Raw genomic sequence first — 20,055 nt, 5'->3', positions numbered from 1 at the left:
ATTTCAGAAACGAAAAATTTTACACCTGCTGTGATGAACCCTACCTGGACATCACTTTTAACATCACCATGAGGCGGAAGACTCTGTTCTACACTGTTAATATCATTATACCCTGCATGGGAATATCGTTTCTGACCGTTTTGACTTTCTATCTACCCTCTGATAGTGGAGAAAAGGTACCGGTTAAGACACTTTTTTTAAATGGTTTTCTAATAAATAAGTTTTCTTGATTTCAGGTCACTCTCTCGATATCAATTCTCATTAGTCTCCATGTGTTCTTCCTACTGGTAGTAGAAATCATTCCACCTACTTCGTTAGTTGTACCTCTGTTGGGCAAATATTTGATATTTGCCATGATTCTCGTTTCGATTAGGTAAGTGACTAAAAGATTTGTCTATTTTTTGCTTTCGTGGCACTAAAAGTTGAGTTGCTAAGCAAGCCAAAAAGAAGGTTTTTTAGCTACGAAATACACATCTAAATAGGGTAAGAAACGGCTTGAGCAGTAGCGCCTATTTTAATCAGTCGAAGAAAACAGGTCTCAAACTCTGCATTTTGATCAATATCGAAAATTTCAATGATGGAAACGAAAACTTTGATTGTCTAGCTGTATTACGAATATAAAAAATACCGTTGATCACAAAGAAATCTGTGCACAAACAATAAACGAAACAAATCGACCTAGGGTAGGGAACATATTCTAAGCAGCTTTAGGAACCGCCTGTGTATTGAGACGAAATACTCGAAATGTGGTGGGTGAAATTCAAACAGAAGTATATCAATCTGTACTCTATCTTTTTCTCTGTCAGAACTTGTGTTTAGATTGTAAAACTAAGTTAGCAAACTTTAACAATAATCAATTAAAGTTACCCATCGAGGGACACTATTCCAATCACCCCGAACCAGCGATGGAAACGAAACGATTATGACCCGATTGTCGTTTTGTCCCAAACTGTACAGATTGCGATGTGTTCAAGTAATGAATAAACTTGAATCCTCTCAGTACGTAACAAAATGTTGATGCATTGCTCACTCGGAAATAATAAATACATAACTAGACTATATACAGCTCTTAGAAGAGAGTGATCCGCGCAACTCGTTGTGTTTTTTTCTCCGTACGTGGCTCGTCGCACGAGGAAAAACGATAGCAAAAGAGAATAATAAACTTGACTTGTCCCCTTCGCATCACAGTGACGCAGTAGCAATGATGTGGTACGGTGACGGCGGGAGGGAGAGTTATTTTAGGCTATCGGACTACTTGGGCAACGATTGTTTTCAGCAGGTTTGCTACACCAATTAATGGAAAACTGCTGGAGTAGTGTGAAACATGATATTATATAATATTTTTTTGTTTTATTCATTTAAAAAAAGGCTGCTTAAGCAGGTAATACAGAAATTAATAGGTACCAAACTTTTCTATTATTCAATTAATCGAATTATCCTACGTTAAGCTTGCGGTTATGCCGAAGAATTTATCTACCTCTCGTTTTGGTTATGGTTTGGTGAATGGAACATTTTCCTCATATTAATTTCAGAGGTAGTGCTAAGAGGAGAGAGAGAGAAGGTGGCTACCTGATATAAATAAATTTAAAAAACGCAAGTTTGGCATAGTTTGCGTGATTGATAGTAGACATTCAAATGCTTGAACCTATCTCTTAAAACTAAATTCTTTTTAGTCGTATTGAACTAAGATTTTTAGTAAACATAACAATAATTCTTTTCAAGCAACAATAAGTTTCAGGGTACCTACGTGTAATATTTTATTTTTTATTCGGATTGACTTTTTACAAAGAATCACTGCGTTACTTATTGTTACGTAGGAGGGAGGGAGGGAGGGGGGGGGGGTAGTAGAGACAGTTACGTAACTATCATGTTTGCTCGAAATTGAAAATTTCGGAGAGGAGTCAGACTGATTAGTGGTAAGTAATTTTAGGGGGGGGGAGTCATGTCGAACGCTACCTATCGTTACATAGGAGGGGGGGGGTCTGAAATCTAGATTTTCAGCGTTACGTAATTTGTAATATAACACGTCGATGTTGCACCATCATGTTTCATATCAGAGCAATTCCATCACAAAACCGGGCAATCAATTTAGTCGACCATTGCAAATACAGTGATAACCCGATTATATCACCCCCTTGATGATGTTTGGAGTGATAAAATAGGGAAAGTGATAAAATCGGGAATTTTTTTTTTATTATTATTTTGTTATAAAAGATGGTAAACCAATAATTTAACACGTAAAATCAGCGATTTCGATTACTACAAGAAATCGAATCATATGAAAAAGCAGTTCTATCCGTCTGTCTGCTTCTCTGATCCTTATAGACGTGGGAACTACTGTACTAATCGGCGTGAAAATTTTTATGTAGGGGTTTTTGAGGCCGGAAAAGGTTATTAGAGTAGCTCGAGACCCCTTCCTCTTCTTAAAGGGAGGGCTTCCATACAAATATAACACAAACTTCTACGTAACTTAAAAACTAATCAAGCAAATGGAACCAAATTTGACATGGTGAGGTTATTAGGAGTAAGAAATATGTCAATGGTCACTTGACACCCATCCCTCCTCTGGAAGAGGGAGGGCTCTCATATAAGTAAAACATAAATTTCACTACTAGTTCGTAGGTTAGGTATTAGTGTTTGCATAAAGCTGTGAAGTTGTTCTCTTAGTGTCATACATATCTCAAGCAGCTCAAAAAATTAGTTTCAGCTATTTTCTAAGGTTACGGAAGAGGGATCAGAAATGACCCAAAATGTGTTTTGTGGTTTACTGATAGCCCTTTCACAAAATATCTCTTCAATACATTTCAAAACACAAGAAAATTGAGACTTTTTGTACTTTTTCTTCATTCACCCAGAAGCAGAAACAAATCGATGACGTACGTAACGTATCTAACAGTCACAATCCCTGGCTTTTTGGACCGATAGGCCTGAGCAAAACTAGAGAGGGAAAAAAATCGATGAAGTAGTTGAAACAACACCAATGATTTTAAAAATAAAAATTAATCGAGGATACTGTCTACAGACATTAAAAGACGAAAGCTTGTATCTTAAATGACAGTGGAACTGGCACTTGTAAATAATTGCGAGATTCGGAGATGGTGGGCATACAATGTTATATGATGATAAAATTGGGTGAAAAAGGTGATAAAATCGGGGGCAGATAAAATCGGGTACTGATATAATCGGATGATAACTGTATTTTCATAGCAAAAAAAAAATCGGTTTTCGATGCCAAATGACTTAGAAACGCATGAAACGTCGAGAATTGGTGTCATCTGAAAAAAAAAATTGCAAAAATCGACTCTCTGGGACTTAATCGTTTTTTCAATTGTGGAAGGCGGAGTTTAAAACATTTAGAATTTATTTAATGAAATTGATTGCTAGTCTCTCGAAATAGCCTATACATTATACCCTATAAGTAGCATCGAATACGAAAAAAACAATTATGTATTCAAATGAGCTCATTTTTTGAAAATCTGATTTTTTAATAAAACCTACAAAAGATTGCCAAAAACAATGAAACCAGTCCGACCATTCAGAAGTTAAGAAAAAAAAAATTATCGTTTTTTGAAAAAAAAAAAAAAAATTTTTAAAAAACAAATTGTTTGAATCGTTTTTTCAAAAGGAATATTTTTCTTTTGGAAGGACAAAATATTATCTACAACTTTGCCGAAGACACTATGTCAATCAAACAAACCGTTTCGACTGTAGACATATTTTTAATTTCCAATAGAGCACTGTATGAGGAATTAAGAATATTTTTACGGTCAAAAAGGTTTATTTGATTGTCAGTCAGTATGTCAGTACCTGGCAAAGTTGTAAATAATAACTTTGTACTTCCAAAAAAGATGTACCCCGTGAAAAAAAAATAGCTTTTTTTTCTAATTCCTCCATGACCGGTTTCGTTGTTCAGGTAATCTTTCGAAGTTTTTATAAAAAAAAATCGATTTTTTTCAAATGGGCTGTTTTGGATAATTAATTTTTAATTTTCTTTTAATTTGTTTTCAAAAAACCAATAATATGTTTTTACAGTCTATATTTTTTTGGAAGACAAAACTATAAGTTGCAACTTTGCCGAAGACGTCACACCGCTCAAACGAACCGTGTTGGCTCTAAAAGTATTGGTAATCATCAATACCATCATAATAGCATTTTTCAATAGCTTTTCAATATGAGTTGTGTTTCAAAAAATTGAACCTATAGCACAAAAGGGCATTTTTTGCCTATGAAAACGACTATACAAAGTTTCAGCCAATGGGCACGTTCACGTTCTGATGATGTAAACTTGACAGAAAATGTATGGTTGAACTGTCAAAACGACGCAAACTCAGAAACAACGAGTCAATTGTGTTGCTTATTGATTGAGATCCCTGGCGAAGAACATTATTGTGGTAAGGGGCTGTCCACATACCACGTGGACAGCTTGGGGGGGGGGGGTTGTGTGATGTCCACGGTCCTTACAAAAATTTTATAATTCATATGGGCATTTGTCCACGGTGGGAGGGGGGGGTCAAAATCGTTAAAAATCTGTCCACGTGGTATGTGGACGGCCCCTAAATAAAACGAATAAATTGTCTGGTGCAGCATTCGCATAAACAAGTACAAGTGTCCTAGAGAGTATATTTTTCAAACAAAATCAAAAAAACATATTCCATCAGTATCCACCGTTTCATGTACTTTCAAGACACTTGGAATAGAAAACATTATTCAAATTCCATGCACCTCCCGTGTGTGATTTTGTAAATGACATGGAAGCATTCAACATTTTCCGCGAGACACAATTTTAATTTTGGTTGAGTTATATTTTTTTGCACAGAGTAGTTTTTTGAAACATTTTGTAAATTTGTTTTGAAATATCTTGCCATTTTACATGGTATTTTTTTCCAATTCAACATTGCCACCCTAACGACAATGATGTATCAAATATTATATTTTCAGGAGTTTTTCTATTGGTATTGAGTGAAAAGTGATTTTTTTCTTTTTATACTCATTTTTACACAATATTATAAACCACTCTATGTCAAATAAATGAACCACCCTAATGAATCATAATGTTTTCGATGCTAGTTATAGTGTATATCATTTTACAGGTTATTTCGAAAGACTAGCGATCAATTTCATTAAATAATTTCTTAATATTTTGAACTCCGCCTTCCGCATCTGAAACCGCCATTCTCTACTGCGAAAACTTGCCGAACTTTTTGCGGATATGTTAACCTTTTCTACCTTTTTGTCCATCCTGACACACGTTTTATACAAGCAAGATCTCTAAACCAACTGGGAACTTGAACCTGCCACCAAAACAATCTCATTATGGGAGTAGGAGACAACCCACTTTTTTTTCCCTCTCTTTTTGACAAAAATCTCAACCATTGGCTGAATGATCATGAATGATCTTTGTTCATCATATGTACATATTGCGACTAACCCCATATACTCAGCTGTGCATATTCAGATACAGATGTGGTTGTTAGCAGTCACGACCAAGGATGGAAAAACTCGTATCGCATAACAATCATTCAGGTATCATTTCTGAACGTGCTATTTATAAGCTTTCAATCCTAGCAAACCATCGCTATTAAAAGTTACACATTCTCAAGCTTGCAAGAGACAACTTGAAGCAATGAAATATATGGTAGCTTTCTTTGATGATTTTGTTTCAGTATTGCCTGCTTTAGGCGGAGCGAGCTACATCTAGCGAGTGTTTCACGAAAGAATCGTAAACGATTGCACTCAAGCAATCGCAATGATTCTTTCAAATGTTGGCTGATTGTAGGCTGAATTCGGCTACTCCACGTCGTGCTTTCACCGTGATATACCACGATAATTCTTGGTGATATCAAGTATCACATGCTTATGCACCATGCTGCAATTTCCGTTAGCATTGATGATATCTGCTTCCTCCGGTAAGCAAACAATTGAACGCAATCTAACGTTCATTTGGATTCATAGCTTTGTATCACTGGCGATAACTTCTCAAAGATTCTCGCGATAATGTTGAATGCAAGTGAACTTGGATACAATAAATACTATCGTGTTTGAATCATTCAGTCTCCTTCTATGGTAGTCGGAACTCTTAGAAGCGAAAAACAATCAACAGCGTTTCTATGGAAAACTTGTACGCGAGTGGAAATAGTTGAACGATAACTGATGAATCAAAGAACACATTTGCATGAAATATTGCTAGTGAGTGAGCTTTTCCATGCTTGGTCACGACAAGAGGCGAATAGTGCGAAGGAAGAGAAAGAGAGTACGCCAGCAGGGATACTATATACATGGTGCTCCTTTGCAATCCTCGTAACTCGTCTTACACATAGATCTGCTTGCAAATGTGAGAAGAGTAAATGTATATCGCACACTGACAGAGATGTTAATGCATCACAAAGGAGATTTATATGTATTCAAAAATCGCTAGAAACGATTTTCTTCCATCGCTGCCCCGAACCTATTTTAAGCAGTTTCCATCTGTTTTGCAGGTGTTTTTTTTTCAGCACCCGAAGTGGCTCCTGAATGGCTGCAATATAGGTCGATTTGTTTCGAATGGTGATTTCTGTGTGGTTTTTTTGTGATTAACGGTATTTCGTAAGACAGCTAGACAATCAAAGTTTTCGTTTCCATCATTGAAATTGTCTATGTTGATCAAAATCCAGGAGTTTGAGGCCAGCTTTCTTCGACTGATTTAAATAGCCGCCACTGCTTAAGCCGTTCCCTACCCTATATTGTAGCCGTTCAGGAGCCACTTCTGGCATTTCTTGACTATTAAAACGCGTGTTATTCGATTAGAGTCTCAACTAGAAGAGAACATTTATTCTTGAGGTAACTTGCAATCTGTTGATCAGCACTCGTTTATCTGAGGCCGTATTTTATGCTCTTGATCGATCGGCTCTATGGAGCCGTGTCACTACAGTTTTTATCCCTTATATTTTTTTTTTGATTTCTGATAATATGAGGGTTTTTATTTTAAATATCTATATCTACTTAAACATTTCAATTTAAATAGAGCTCGAATGCTAATTATTTAAGCTAAAACTAACGTTTGCGGTTGAAAAATGGACTGTTTTCAGATGGTGATGAAACAAAAACTAAGACAGATTATGGAGTTGAATAAAATTCCCATTAATGGTAATTTTATTATCTTATTTGCAAAAAATTCCTTTCGGCAGTTAACCGGAACATTCGCCATGGCGGACGCGGACGAAAACATGCGTGTAGGCATGTTTTTAAGCTTTTTCTTCTTTTTTTATTAATTCCTCCTCCGTTTTCACGACAAAATTGATGGAATAGATCTTGCGCTTCAAGTTTGCCCAGAAATTCTTGATGGGATGCAGCTGGGGGACGTTGGGCACAGGGTTGCCACTCAAAACCCGGAATTAAATTCCCGGTTTTCCCGGTCATTTAAAGACGCATTTCAAGTCTTTGAAATCATCAACGTTTGCATACTCTATGACGGGGAAAATGCTGCTTGGCAGCTCTTGTCATATTCTGTCTCTACTCCGTATGCATACAGCGAGCGAACTAATACACGCTCACCGGATGAATTGGAGATTGAAGAAACTTGTAACATGTGCAACATATGCGACGGTGTGTGATTTTTTTTTTACTTAAGATGGAAAGGGAGCAGTTTTTGCATGTGGTTGCATGTGGTTGAAACGACCATTATTAGATAATCGTACTTCCGTAACACGTGCTAAATATATGACAGTATGTGTTGTTACTTGACTGGGGAAGAATTTTATTGCCTTTTTAGTAATAGGTTTGTTACCTTGAAGGCAATTTTGCGCTATTGCTTCTAAGGTAATAAGGAAAAGTTTTGCGTGTACTCATTACCGGGACAGATTTTCACAACACTTAAGAGTCTTACTTTTACTGCATACTTTTACTTCTCATTATGCGCTTTTGATTCACGATTTGGTTGTCTGCTCTCATGGCACACAAGCACAAATGCAAACTAACCAAGCTTCTGAAAAAGACTGCATATCCATGACAGCACGTTTTCAACCAATTCGGCTGTCATTGCATTGCACAGCTCTCCCTGCTCCCCGTACGTTCGGTACATAACTCGACAGTAACTGACGACAGCACACACATGCAATCCCAAACGGGCTGTCGCTAATGACAGCCTATAATCGACACCCTTCCGCACGAATGCGAGCGGGATGTCAGGTGATTATAATTCATGACAGTAAGGCCGATGCTAAAATAAAAGTGAGAAGGTGCGAAGCACGTTTTTTCCTACGTGAGGAATAATATCAACAATGGAAACACATATGAAACGGTTTGCTTTGTTTTCAATATGTCACCGGCCTAAGAAAAAGGAGAAACGAAAAAGTGCGAGTCGATGACAGCCGCAGCCGATCCGCAGGCTGTCAACAGCGCAAGCCAAGCCAACAGGACATCCTCAAAATGAGTAAACTAGGCTGTCATGTCCGAACGAACAAAATACATGCGCAAGAATTAGCTGTCGTGTGCAACACAAGACAGTTTCGTTGCCTTGTGTGAGCTGTAGCTATATGTGAGCTCTTATGGATAGCTTATTCATGAGGGTGTTAGAGTGAAAAGAGAGCCTCATTCATCAGTGCTTCCTCCTTCTGGTGTCCGCCTTTTGGCTTCTATCGCTTTGATAGCACGGGCATGGCATTCTTCTTCCGGGTTTCTTCATCTTGATCTGACTGCTCCTTTCTCCTTACCTTCAACGATTCAACATATCGGCTATGTGAAATGCGAGCGTAAGGGATCAATGACTTGGTGATATCAATTTCGTCTGCTCCACCGGCATCTTGTGCACCAAGCGCTGCGCTACAAGTCTTTCCTCATTTAGATTCATGACTACGCACTTTTAGTTCACGGAGAAACTTTGCTCTAACGTGGCATTACTATACGATAGAATCAAAATCTTCTTGATAAACACGGTAAAGTTAGGAAGGTTTTTGCTTGAACCAGCTATCAGATCTTTACAAAAAGTATCAAGGCGCTTCTCGCTTCGTTGAATGCATACTCAATAGTTGTGAGTATTCTTGGCGACATCTATCAGCTAGATTATCTTTGTGAACCATTTGCTCTAGGCAAAATTCGAGCCATTTGACTGCTTCCTCCGGGGAGCTTACCATGGTCAAGTTAGCTTCCAAGAGAAAGTTGAATAAAAACAAAAACTGATATATGCACTGTACGAAATAAGTTGAACTTGGTGTGTGAAATAAATTTCACCTCGAAGCTCAGTTCCTTCGTGGGAGAAGTGAAATACGAAAGACACTGCCAGTCGTTGCCATCCAGGGTGAGATAGGTCTCGTCGTCGTGTGCTTTTTGAATAAGCTATCTACTTGCGAAAAAAATGATTCGGTACCACAAAGGCGACATTTATCATCATCAGATTTGCCTAGCTTCTTCAGATGATACTTGCTGGGAGAGTGCCCTGTGATTATACCTGTGAATGTCCTCGGGTCTTTTTTAATGAGTCTTAGAAGACGAAGTTCTTCTCGCGAATTGGCTCTCTGCTTTTTTTCATTGTCGTAACCCGCTTGTGCTAACCCAGTTTGCTTTAATGGTTGCTTTCTCCCATTCAGCAAGTTCAGCTTTTAAAGTGCCAACACAGTTAGTGGATGACTCTCGTCTGGCTAAGGCTCCTTCGACCCCACAGTGACCCGGAACTAAGTATAAATTAACCTTGTTTCCTTAGCTGGCTGTTGGAGCAAACAGCAAACAGGAGAATTCAGGGGTTTAAGTGCTGCCTGACTATCGTAGAAAATGCAGATGTTTGCGTGTCGATAATTTCTTTCTAAACACGTATTCGCGCATTCTATTATCGCGTATATCCGCCTAGAACACAGTTGTCCCATGAAGAAAAATTTATTTTTATTTGGCCCTGTGAATCCCGCTCCCGCGAAATCGTTAATTTTTGTCTGTGTAGAAGCAAGGTGAGCCGTCACGAATTCTGGGCCCACCTTTTTCCCAACTTTCCCGTTCTGTCTCTTATGTTCTGTAGGGAATTTCGAAGATTGGTTTCTTTCCCACCTTACTGCTTTTTATTGGGTAATTTATTTGGAAATATTTTAGTATTTTTAGGTTTCTAACTAGGGTGGTTTACCGGTAAAACAAAAACCGGTAAAACCGTTAAAACCGATATTTTTTTCAATACCGGTATTGGAGAGGCGAAAAACCCGGTATTTTCGGTATTTTTCTTAAAATTGAAAAGAAAACTTGTCACAATTTTCATAAATCATTGTAGGGCTAATGAATGCTACCAATTTAGGTAGGCGTTAAAAACGCATATGACGGTGTATATAATAAATACATTTACACAAAAGCAACATTGAACATAAATTTATTTTCTAAGTAAAACAGCTAATCTCTATACACACTCATACTTACTCTTTTCAACATCGCTAGAAAAAATATCTGAATATGACGTTTTGTAGAGCAACTCAAGTGCTTTGATGCCATGTATAAGCCAAGTGTGCCAAATGGGGTAAAACGGCCCTAGAAAGTTTTTTTTTCAAAAAACCGTCAAAATCACTAAAATCACTGTAGTTTCTGCTAGACTTAAAATATTTTACTTAAAATTTGGATTATCACTGTACCTTGCCAGATCTACCTTCTCTATCAGAAGATAGGCAATTTGGGGTAAAACGTTCCTTGAAGATTTTTTTTTTCGAAAAATGCCGTCAAAATCACCAAAACTGCAAGACCTCGGGTTAGACTCGATAGATTTGATGAAAATTTAGATAATTACTCTAAGTTAATACGAACTTAAAGGCAAGATGACAAAAATGACAAATAGATTTACATAAGGGGCCATCCACATACCACGTGGACAGCTTTGGAGGGGGGGGGGGGGTTGGCTAATGTCCACGGTCCATACAATTTTTTTAGAATTTATATGGACAATTGTCGACGGAGGGGGAGGGGGCGGGTCAAAATCGTTAAAAATCTGTCCACGTTTTATGTGGATGGCCCCTAACGAAAATAAATATCTTTCTTGAGAAATAATTAGCGATTTTCGGGATGCTATTTTCTCTACAGAAAAGGTCCAGAACCAGAAGTTATCATTTGATAAACAACTAAAAAGCTTTTATTTGGCATAATATCCAGATGCATCTTTTGGGAAGTGACTCAAAAGGACTAAAGTTTTCCTTGACTTCACGAAAAGCTTCAAACAAAGTAAAAGATATTATCAACATGATGGTCGCGAAAATAAATAATTCCAACCGAGTACCTACTTATCCGTGGAGCAAATAAAATCGTTATTTGCACGAGTTATGTATGCAAAACTTAGCGTAAAGGAAGATGGTGCTTTGATGAAAGTTGAAGAACATCATGAGTAAAAATTGTTAAGCATTAATGTTCGAAGTCGTGATTTTCCAAAATGATTGTTCATTTTTGTTGATACAACAGCAACCAGAGTAACATGATTTTTTTGGCCAACACTCAGGAAAAAGCGAAGAATGAGACCGATGACAATTAAGTTAAAAATAATCAAATTAAAAAGATTTAAATTAAATTTAAAAACAATCAAATTAAAAAGATGAACATGAAACTCAAACCATAACTTACTTCATTTGCTTTAACAAAACTCGAAATATTGCAGTCTTTCAGCAACCGTCTCATCGATATTGTCTTTTACAGGGTTTGATGCTTTTCTTGAAACCTAGTGAAAAAGTCAAGAAAAAGTTCAGTCCTTTTTAGTCAGTTTTCAAATGTAGTAGTATTTTCCAAGAAAAATATTTTTTCTCGTCATGTAAATCTATTTGTCACTTTTGTCATCTTACCCTTAAGTTCGTATCTAACTAGAGTTATAATCTAAAATTTCAGTAAATTTATCAAGTCTCACCCGAGTTGTTGCAGTTTTGGTGATTTTGACGGCATTTTTCGACAAAAAAAATCTTCAAGGAACGTTTTACCCCAAATTGCCTATCTTCTAGTAAAGTAGGTAGTTCTGGTGAGGTACAGTGATAATCCAAATTTTAAGTAAAATCCTTCAAGTCTAGCAGGAAGTAAAATGATTTTAGTGATTTTGACAGTTTTTTGAAAAAAAAAAAAACCTTCCAGGGCCGTTTTACGCCATTTGGCACACTTGGCTTATACATGACATCAAAGCTCTTGAGTTGCTCTACAAAACGCCATATTTTTTCTAGCGATGTTGAAAAGAGTAGGATGACCCTGAAAATTGACAATTTTTAAAAGAAAAATGCGTTTTTTCCGTCAATTCACCTCTTTACCCTATATTGTTACCATGCGTTTTGAAGTAATCTTAGTGTAGAATAATACCACACATTTTTGGAAAATCCATCAAGTCTAGCAGGAGTTATTGCACTTTTTAGAATTTGGACGTTTGTGGACATATCATTTTCAATGGCCGTTTTACCCCACTTAACCTCAATGAAAAAAATTGAATTTTTGCAAAACTTCCTACCTTGAATAGACAAACAAAAGCTGAAAATTTCAGCCCAATCGGAGAACATCAAAACAACATGCGGTTGCGCCTCTTGCGAACTGGCTCTTAAAACACATTAGAAATGTAAATGATAAATAATGTAAATGATAAACATTTCAAAAAGTCCTATCTGCTTTCATCGTTTTTCCGAAACGTCTTTTCATTTTGGAAATGTTTAGCTTAAGTAGCTCTCCCAAGCGTGTTTTTTTGTTCAGATGATAGAGTGATCCCTCCGCTATCAACTTGTGCAAATAACGTGTCAAAAAAGATGTTTAATAAGTTGCGGTGATTGAATGAAAGTGACCGATCAAACAATCGATCAAAGCAGATAGACCTTTTGAAATGTTTCTCTAGATTTGCTATCTGGAAACTCATAAAAATAATTTTGGCCAAGTTTTTGTTCTACGTACTCCTATGTGCAATGGTTTAAATCTTACAAAAAAAAATCTGGATCGTAATAAAGCATAGGTACTCATAAATCCAAAATCATAGTTATGCAGTGACACGTCCATAGATGCAACCTGAGACGCTGAGCAAAAAATAAAATCAAAATCAAAATTAATGTTAATTTTTTAGTTTTGTTTTAAATAGTACAGTGAGAATAACTTGCGTTTTTTGCGGACATGATTGTCATCACTTCCCCAAACTATGATTTTCAGACTTTTGTAGTTGAGCAAGTAGGTTAAAAAAACACGAGTCGCTCTGGTTTGCATGAATCCGAAAAAAAGAAAAATGCCGGTTTTTTACCGGTTCTACCGGTTTTTATTTTTATGAATACCGAAATACCGGTTTTTCGAAAAGTCGGTAATACCGACCACCCTATTTCTAACCCGCATAAACAAAAACTATAAACGGATTATAGTCCAGATGATTTTACGATAACTCACATGGTCGTGACTATACCCCGAACTAGTTGTAAAGCACATTTTATGGTTATTGATTATGCGGGAAGGCTTAGGATCTGGAACTATTGATGGAGTACTTCCCATAGCTCCACAAATCGATTGGCAGGCCAACTTTTGATTTTACGAAGCTTAACTTGAGAGGAGAGTCGTTCTGGACCACCAGACTAATGAGGCGTAGGTGTAGGTTCATGATCTGATTATTGTTTTATACATTCAGTGTATGATGCTGGGTTTGAGACCCCAGCTTTTCTGTTGCATACCCATAGAGCGCTTGTAACCTAGGTGATTGTTTGGTGGATTTCTCCTGTACAGTAATCGAAAAGAATTTACCTGTGATCTGATGAGTTCGCATCACGTCCTATTAAGAACTGTTTGCTTTTCTATGGTTGATAAGTTCCTTACTTCTCTAGGAGAGGCTTCCTTTTGTTCCGCAGGAAAGTACGCCGAGGCGATGATGACCTCGGCTTTCCCTCTAGTTGTTTGAGCTTTTTTCTGTAAAGTCGCTGTTGATAAATCCATAAATTCTGTAATTGGAGCCACATTAAACGAAGCACTTTCTAGAATGGCAGCCTTGGGAACAGGCTGTGCATCATCAGAGATCAGCTTATCGATATTACTGAGGATCCCAGGATTTTTTTCCTATTTGCCCATGATTTTGGCAGCGTTGAATTTAAATGTTTGATACATGCTTATTATCCGAAATATCACCATTTCGACTGAACAACCACTTTATTTACTACATAATAATGTGAATCTGACGTACAAGTTGTCTACATTTTGCTTTTTTTATTTTTCCTCATCTATATCTACATTTTGCTTGTAAGTTGTCTGTAATTCGCGACTTAGATGCAATCAGCGATGTTTCCAGAAACTTCGCTGCGATTTTTTAGTTACATAACAGTTGAGCTAAGGTAACGGAGTCAATATTTTATTATCTGCTGATGTTGCACCGAGGGTTACATTTTCTGCTATGTAACAAAGTGTCAAAGCCAAAGTTAGCTGATGGTTTTTTTTTTTTAATTATATTCACGCGCGTAGTGTCCGTGAGGTGGCTAGTGGGTCTATCCGACGCCCCGATGTTTTGAGGGGTATGTCTGGTATATAAATGTTCTTATCGGTTAGTGGTAGAATTGTTGCTTGCGTCTCTGTCGTCGTTCACGCATACAAATGCGTTTTCCGTTAGACGAATCTAAGTTGTTATCCCACCTGTAGTGAATTTCGTTGGCGGTCAAACATCAGTGGATCAACTCTGTCCCTTTTTTATATGGGTAAGTCTTTATAAACACGCAATTTAATTTCGTCAGTTGTTCCAGTTCCAATTTCTTCGTTCATTACTTGTGAGTGTTTTATGGTGGCGGCTTGTAAGGCCTGCGCACCAACCCTTTGTCCCACGTTGGCACGAGGACGGTAATCGGCCGCCCCTAACCTGGAGTATAGGTGCCGTTTTGCCTAGGTCCTAACATGGAAGACAGATGCTCGGAAGCTCAAGAGTCCTCCTTCTCTATCAGCATACGGTCAAGTTCTCACCGGGGTTACCCGATCTTCCCTTGGTTGCTCGTATCCTAGCTGGCACCGCCTCCAAGAACATGGCCGTGCGTAGTACCTGCTTCCAGCACAAACTCCTACTCAAGTACACCGGGAGGTCAGTAAATCAGAAAGAAACACAGACCGACCACGTTTTGATTGATTTTCGGCACTTCTTAGACATCATCGACGTCAGATCCTATAGGAGCGCTAACGTCGACTCGCGCGACTGAGAAGCCTAGTGTCGCCGAAAACTACGCGCATTTACTCGAAGCTGCGCTGTCAGAAGAGGACTAGCCGGAGAAAGCTTCTCTCGAGGACTGTTGAAACACCAAAACAGCCTAGCGGAAAACGTCATCAACCATGTGGGACGAACCCAACGAAACGAGTGGGTCGACGACGAATGTAGGAGAGTGATGGATGATGCGCAGTGCCACTCGTCAGAGTGTAAAAAGACACAGACAGAAGAAGATGCAGCGAGCCCAAATCTTCCGGGAGAAAAGCGCCGCCTGAAGGAGGAGCATGCAGAGCTGAAACAGCTGCATCATTCTCAGGAAACGCGAAAGTTCTACCAGAAACTTAATCGCCCAGACGCTTTGTACCGCGAGCCGAAATGTGCTGGGATAACGGTGGTAGTATTGGAGGCAGTACTTCGACGAACACCTGAAGGAGGACCATGGCTGCGGAGAAAGTGATTCCGGCGGCACGACAAATGTAGAAAACGTGCCAGCGCCAACGATAGGCGAAGTTAAGAATGCCATCAAGCAGCTGAAAAACAATAAATCGGATGCGAAGGATGGCCTCGGGGCAGAGCTTATAAGATGGGTCCGGAGAAGGCAGTTCGTACCGGCAGATGGCAAGAATATGGGATACAGAAGAGCTACTGGATGGGGTTATCTGCGCTATCTATAAGAAAGGCGACAGTAATCAGGCTGGCTTCGTGACGGACCAAATTTCTATCATACAGCAGATCCTCCAGAAAAGCCGAGAATACAGGACCCCCACGCACCAGCTAATCATCGACTTCAAAGCCGCGTATGACACTATCGCCCGAAAAGACATATGGAGGTCGACGGCTTTCCGGAGAAACTGATTTTGGGTGGGTTGTTGAGGCCATTTGAATCCCGCAGGGGGCTTCGACAGGGTGATAGTCTCTCATGCCTGCCATTAAACATTGCGCTACAGAGCGTAATAAATCGGGCGGACATCAACACACGGAGTACGGTTTTCAACAAATCCAGTCAACTCGTTTGCTTTGTTGATGACATGGACATTTTCGGCAGAACAACTCCAGCGGTGGCCGAACAGTAAACCAGACTAAAACAGGACATAGCGAGGATTTGGTTGCTGATAAATACGTCTAAAACGAAGTTTATCCTAGCACCAGATTGTTGCCTTGCTCGACTTGTTCGCTACAGCAAGAACAGCTCGCACTGTGTCCATTCCACCATAATCAAATCCTGCTTTCTAGCTAAGCCACGAGCCACGTGCCACGTGCTTCGGCTTGTTTCTCTCCTCCCCATCAGCTTTTTTTGCCTTCGTTTTGTTTCACCGTGAATAGCTATGTGCACGTGATCGGTACTCTTCCTTCAGGCAGTTTAACTAGCGTCGTTTGATTTCGCTCGAGAGAAATCGCTTCTTAATCACCGCTAGGCAGTGATTAGAGCGTCCATTTCCCGACTGTTTTTAGCTTCCCGGGATTCGGGAAATATAAATATGATTTCCCGGGAAATCCCGGAATCCCGGGATGTAAAAGAAATTTTGAACGAAACGTAAAATAACTGCGATTTATTTAATTTGGAATTTATTTTTGTCACATAAAATGCAAAAAGGAATCGAATTCCTAAAACAATTTAAAAAGATGATCAATTCTCGAAAAATTTAATAAAGTTCATTAGTTTGGCTGGTAATTTTTGTTTCACAAACTACATCAACGAAGATCCTGTAGGAGGACTACTTAGCTTCTACACTTTACGAGGACTTGGGTTTGTAGTTACCGCTTCTTTAGAGGATGGTCGTTTTACGGTGATTTTGTGTTTGTTCTGCAAGTGTCCTAAAAGACCACTGGTAGATGAACCCTTGCACGAGAGTTGCTGTGGACATTTCAAGGATTGCGCTTACTTATCGCCGGGCACCTTCTTGAAATATTGCCAGACTCCTGCCATTTCTGCAATAATGAATAGTTAACTGTAATAATAAATTCGAAACTGCTGCTGGATGACAGACAAACCTTTTTCAATACGATCATTCTCGACTTGTTGTTTACGACGGTGACAAACTAATAACTGTTTTCATTCACGTGCGGAATCTCTAATTAGAAGTTCTGTTTGTTCCCTTGTTTGTGTACTTCGTCTGCTGCAATCAAACTTATAAACTACAATCGCTTGTGCACGTCCTTTTATATGCGCTGATCCTATTTTCCCCATTCTCGTCCTCGCGTGGTGATACAATGGCGATCTTTTAATTGTGCAAGGAATTCGCCTACTTCTCGCGTCTTCGCGCGAGGATGAAATGATGAATGAATAGAGTGCGTTGGTGTAGGGTAGTCAGCCTATACACCAGAGAGACGCCGAGAAACTCACCGTTAAGACAACTGTCAAAATCAAAACGGGCGAGTTGTATAATTTTACATTGCCGTTATCCGTTTTGATGTTGACAGTTGCCCTGACGGTGGATGTCTTGTCATTTCTCTAATATACAGGTTCCCTAGTGTAGGGTATATTGCTCTTCTCAATTGCATTTCTTATGAACTACGATCACTTGTGCAAATCCTTTCATATTCTACTTTCCCGCGCAAGCATTTCTCCTACTCCTTGCGTGATGATGAATTGATGAATACTGAGTGTGCGTTGGTATGGAATATTCCTTCCCTCAATCGCATTTCCTATAAACTACGATCACTTGTAAAAGTGCTTTCATATTCTACTTTCTCCAATCTAGCCTTTGTGTTTTGGAAGAATGGTATTTTTCGAATCGTCACATGATGATGAAATAAATGTGCGTTAAATATCAACTAATGGGCAAATCGCATTTCTTACACGAATCAAAATATATTAGAGGAAAATAAAAGTCATTCATGAGCACATGGCTATACAATTTCATTCACCATTGCACAACAGTCTACAGAGTCTGTAAGTTTATATCGATTTTTCCCCGGGATGTCCCGGGTAAGACGCTCTAGCAGTGATGGCATGAACTCGTGCAAAGTTGAACTGAGTAACACTTTTCCAGATTTGAATCCAACTTGAATCTGCCTTCTCTCGATAGTTTGAGTTTCTTTGCACCGCACACTCTGATCGATTGAGTTTAAATGCGTGCAACGATGCAGGCGATAATGTGACGCGATGAGTTTTGTTTTTAGATCGAATTTATGCTTTCAAAGTTGTATACTACAACACTCCTCCTCTACCTTATGCGGCTGCTCCATATTTTATGATAGACCCGAGGATAGACCCAAAGCTTCGCTGTGTTGCATTACCTTTGAAATACCAAGTGGCTTTGTGAATAAATCAGCTATGTTTTGCTCTGACGGGCAATACTGTAATTTAACCTCTCCACGTACACAAATGTCCTTCACGAAGAATTGGCGTGTTTCGATGTGTTTTGATTTTTTCGATGTGCGACCGGCATTCACAAATGAAATACATCCCTGATTATCTTCATTGATAATTGTTGCGTCCTCTTGTCGCTCGCCGAAATCCAGTAGAAGCTGCCTAAGCCATACAGCTTCCTGACACGCTTCACTAAGTGCAATATATTCCGCTTCCATGGAAGATAATGAAACGCATGTTTGCTTGCGGCTACACCAAGAAACTGCTGTATCACCATACAAAAAAACATATCCACTTGTAGACTTTCGCGTTGCTACATCACCCGCCCAGTCAGAATCTGCAAAACCCAGCAACCGTTTATCAGTTTTATTTTTGAACGTCAACTTCAAATCACTAGTTGTGTGGAGAAACTTGAGAACTCTTTTGGCTGCTGACCAGTCCGCTTCTGTCGGTGAGCTCACCTTCTGCCCAAGTATCGACATACTCGCAGCTATATCTGGGCGACTGTTAACGGAAATGTACAGAAGAGCACCCACCAGGCTTCGGTAATCGTTATCATTCTTGAGGAGTTTACTGTTTCCTGCATCCCTTGCGTAACCTGGATCAATTGGAATTTTGATAGGTTTTGCGTTTGTAAGATTGTATTTTTCTGTGAGACATTCAATATAACCCTTTAGACTGATTAAATATTTACCATTTTTAGATTCAATGTCCATTCCTAGAAAACTGCGTAAATCACCAAGCTCTGTTATTTCGAAATGTTTCTTCAGCTCATCCTGAACTTCCGAAAGATGCTTCTCATCCTCGCAAGCGACAAGAATGTCATCGACATATATCAAAATGTAAATCTGTCTTCCATCAACCATTTTACTGTACAGGCACGGATCTGCAACACCTCGTCGAAACCCAGCTTTCACCAAAACATCGTCGATACACTTGTTCCAACAGCGTGCCGACTGTTTCAAGCCGTACACGCTCTTCCGTAGCCGACAAACTAACTTTTCCTTTCCTGCTGGTATGAAACCAGGGGGCTGACGCATATGAATCTCCTCTTCTAAGTTTCCATAAAGATACGCTGTTCTTATATCCAAGTGCTTGAGTGACATTCCACGATCACTAGCTATAGCAAGAAGCATACGAAGCGTAGACTGCTTTGCAACCGGTGCAAATACCTCATCATAATCTAGCCCATAGCGTTGGCCGAAACCTTGCGCCACTAGTCTTGCTTTATATTTAACGACTTCACCTGATGCGTTCCGTTTGAGTTTAAAAACCCATCTGCAACCAATCACCTTCTTGTTCGCTGGTGGCTCGACTAATTCCCAAGTTTCGTTCAGATGATGCGATGTGATTTCACTTTCCATGGCTTCTATCCAAGATTTGTGGTCGGATCTCGACACAGCATCTTCGAAATTTTTTGGTTCTACTCCATTTGTTTTCGCGCTTTTCAATTCGTGCCTGAATCTCTTCGGCAATACTCCTTTGTTATTCCGGGATGATCGCCGTGGAAATCCAGTGAATGGCTCCTCCTCGCTAGATGTACCATCGTATGTAGATTCTTCATCCTCTACAGAATCACCGTTTATACTATTCGCTATGAATGGTTTTTGCATAGGGTCACCCAGTTCCTGGCTTGTGTTCACGTCCT

At 39.1% G+C, this 20,055-nt stretch overlaps 1 protein-coding gene across 6 annotated transcripts in view; it reads left to right on the top strand.

The window, feature by feature from the left end:
• The window catches only part of LOC129718238 (acetylcholine receptor subunit alpha-like), a 75,127-nt gene that overhangs the window by 44,020 nt on the left and 11,052 nt on the right, over positions 1–20,055 (top strand). For 5 of the 6 annotated variants that reach the window (XM_055668812.1, XM_055668810.1, XM_055668809.1 and 2 more), the window contains exons 7-8: positions 8–176; positions 237–373. In XM_055668812.1, the coding sequence (XP_055524787.1) occupies positions 8–176; positions 237–373 (306 nt within the window). Of the gene's footprint in view, positions 1–7; positions 177–236; positions 378–20,055 lie in introns of those variants that run through there. The other variant, XM_055668815.1, reaches the window with a different exon arrangement.

Source organism: Wyeomyia smithii, chromosome 1, assembly GCF_029784165.1.
Source record: "Wyeomyia smithii strain HCP4-BCI-WySm-NY-G18 chromosome 1, ASM2978416v1, whole genome shotgun sequence".
Taxonomy (NCBI): domain Eukaryota; kingdom Metazoa; phylum Arthropoda; class Insecta; order Diptera; family Culicidae; genus Wyeomyia; species Wyeomyia smithii.
Note: the sequence above shows the minus strand (reverse complement) of the source record. Positions and strands in the feature narration are given on the sequence as shown.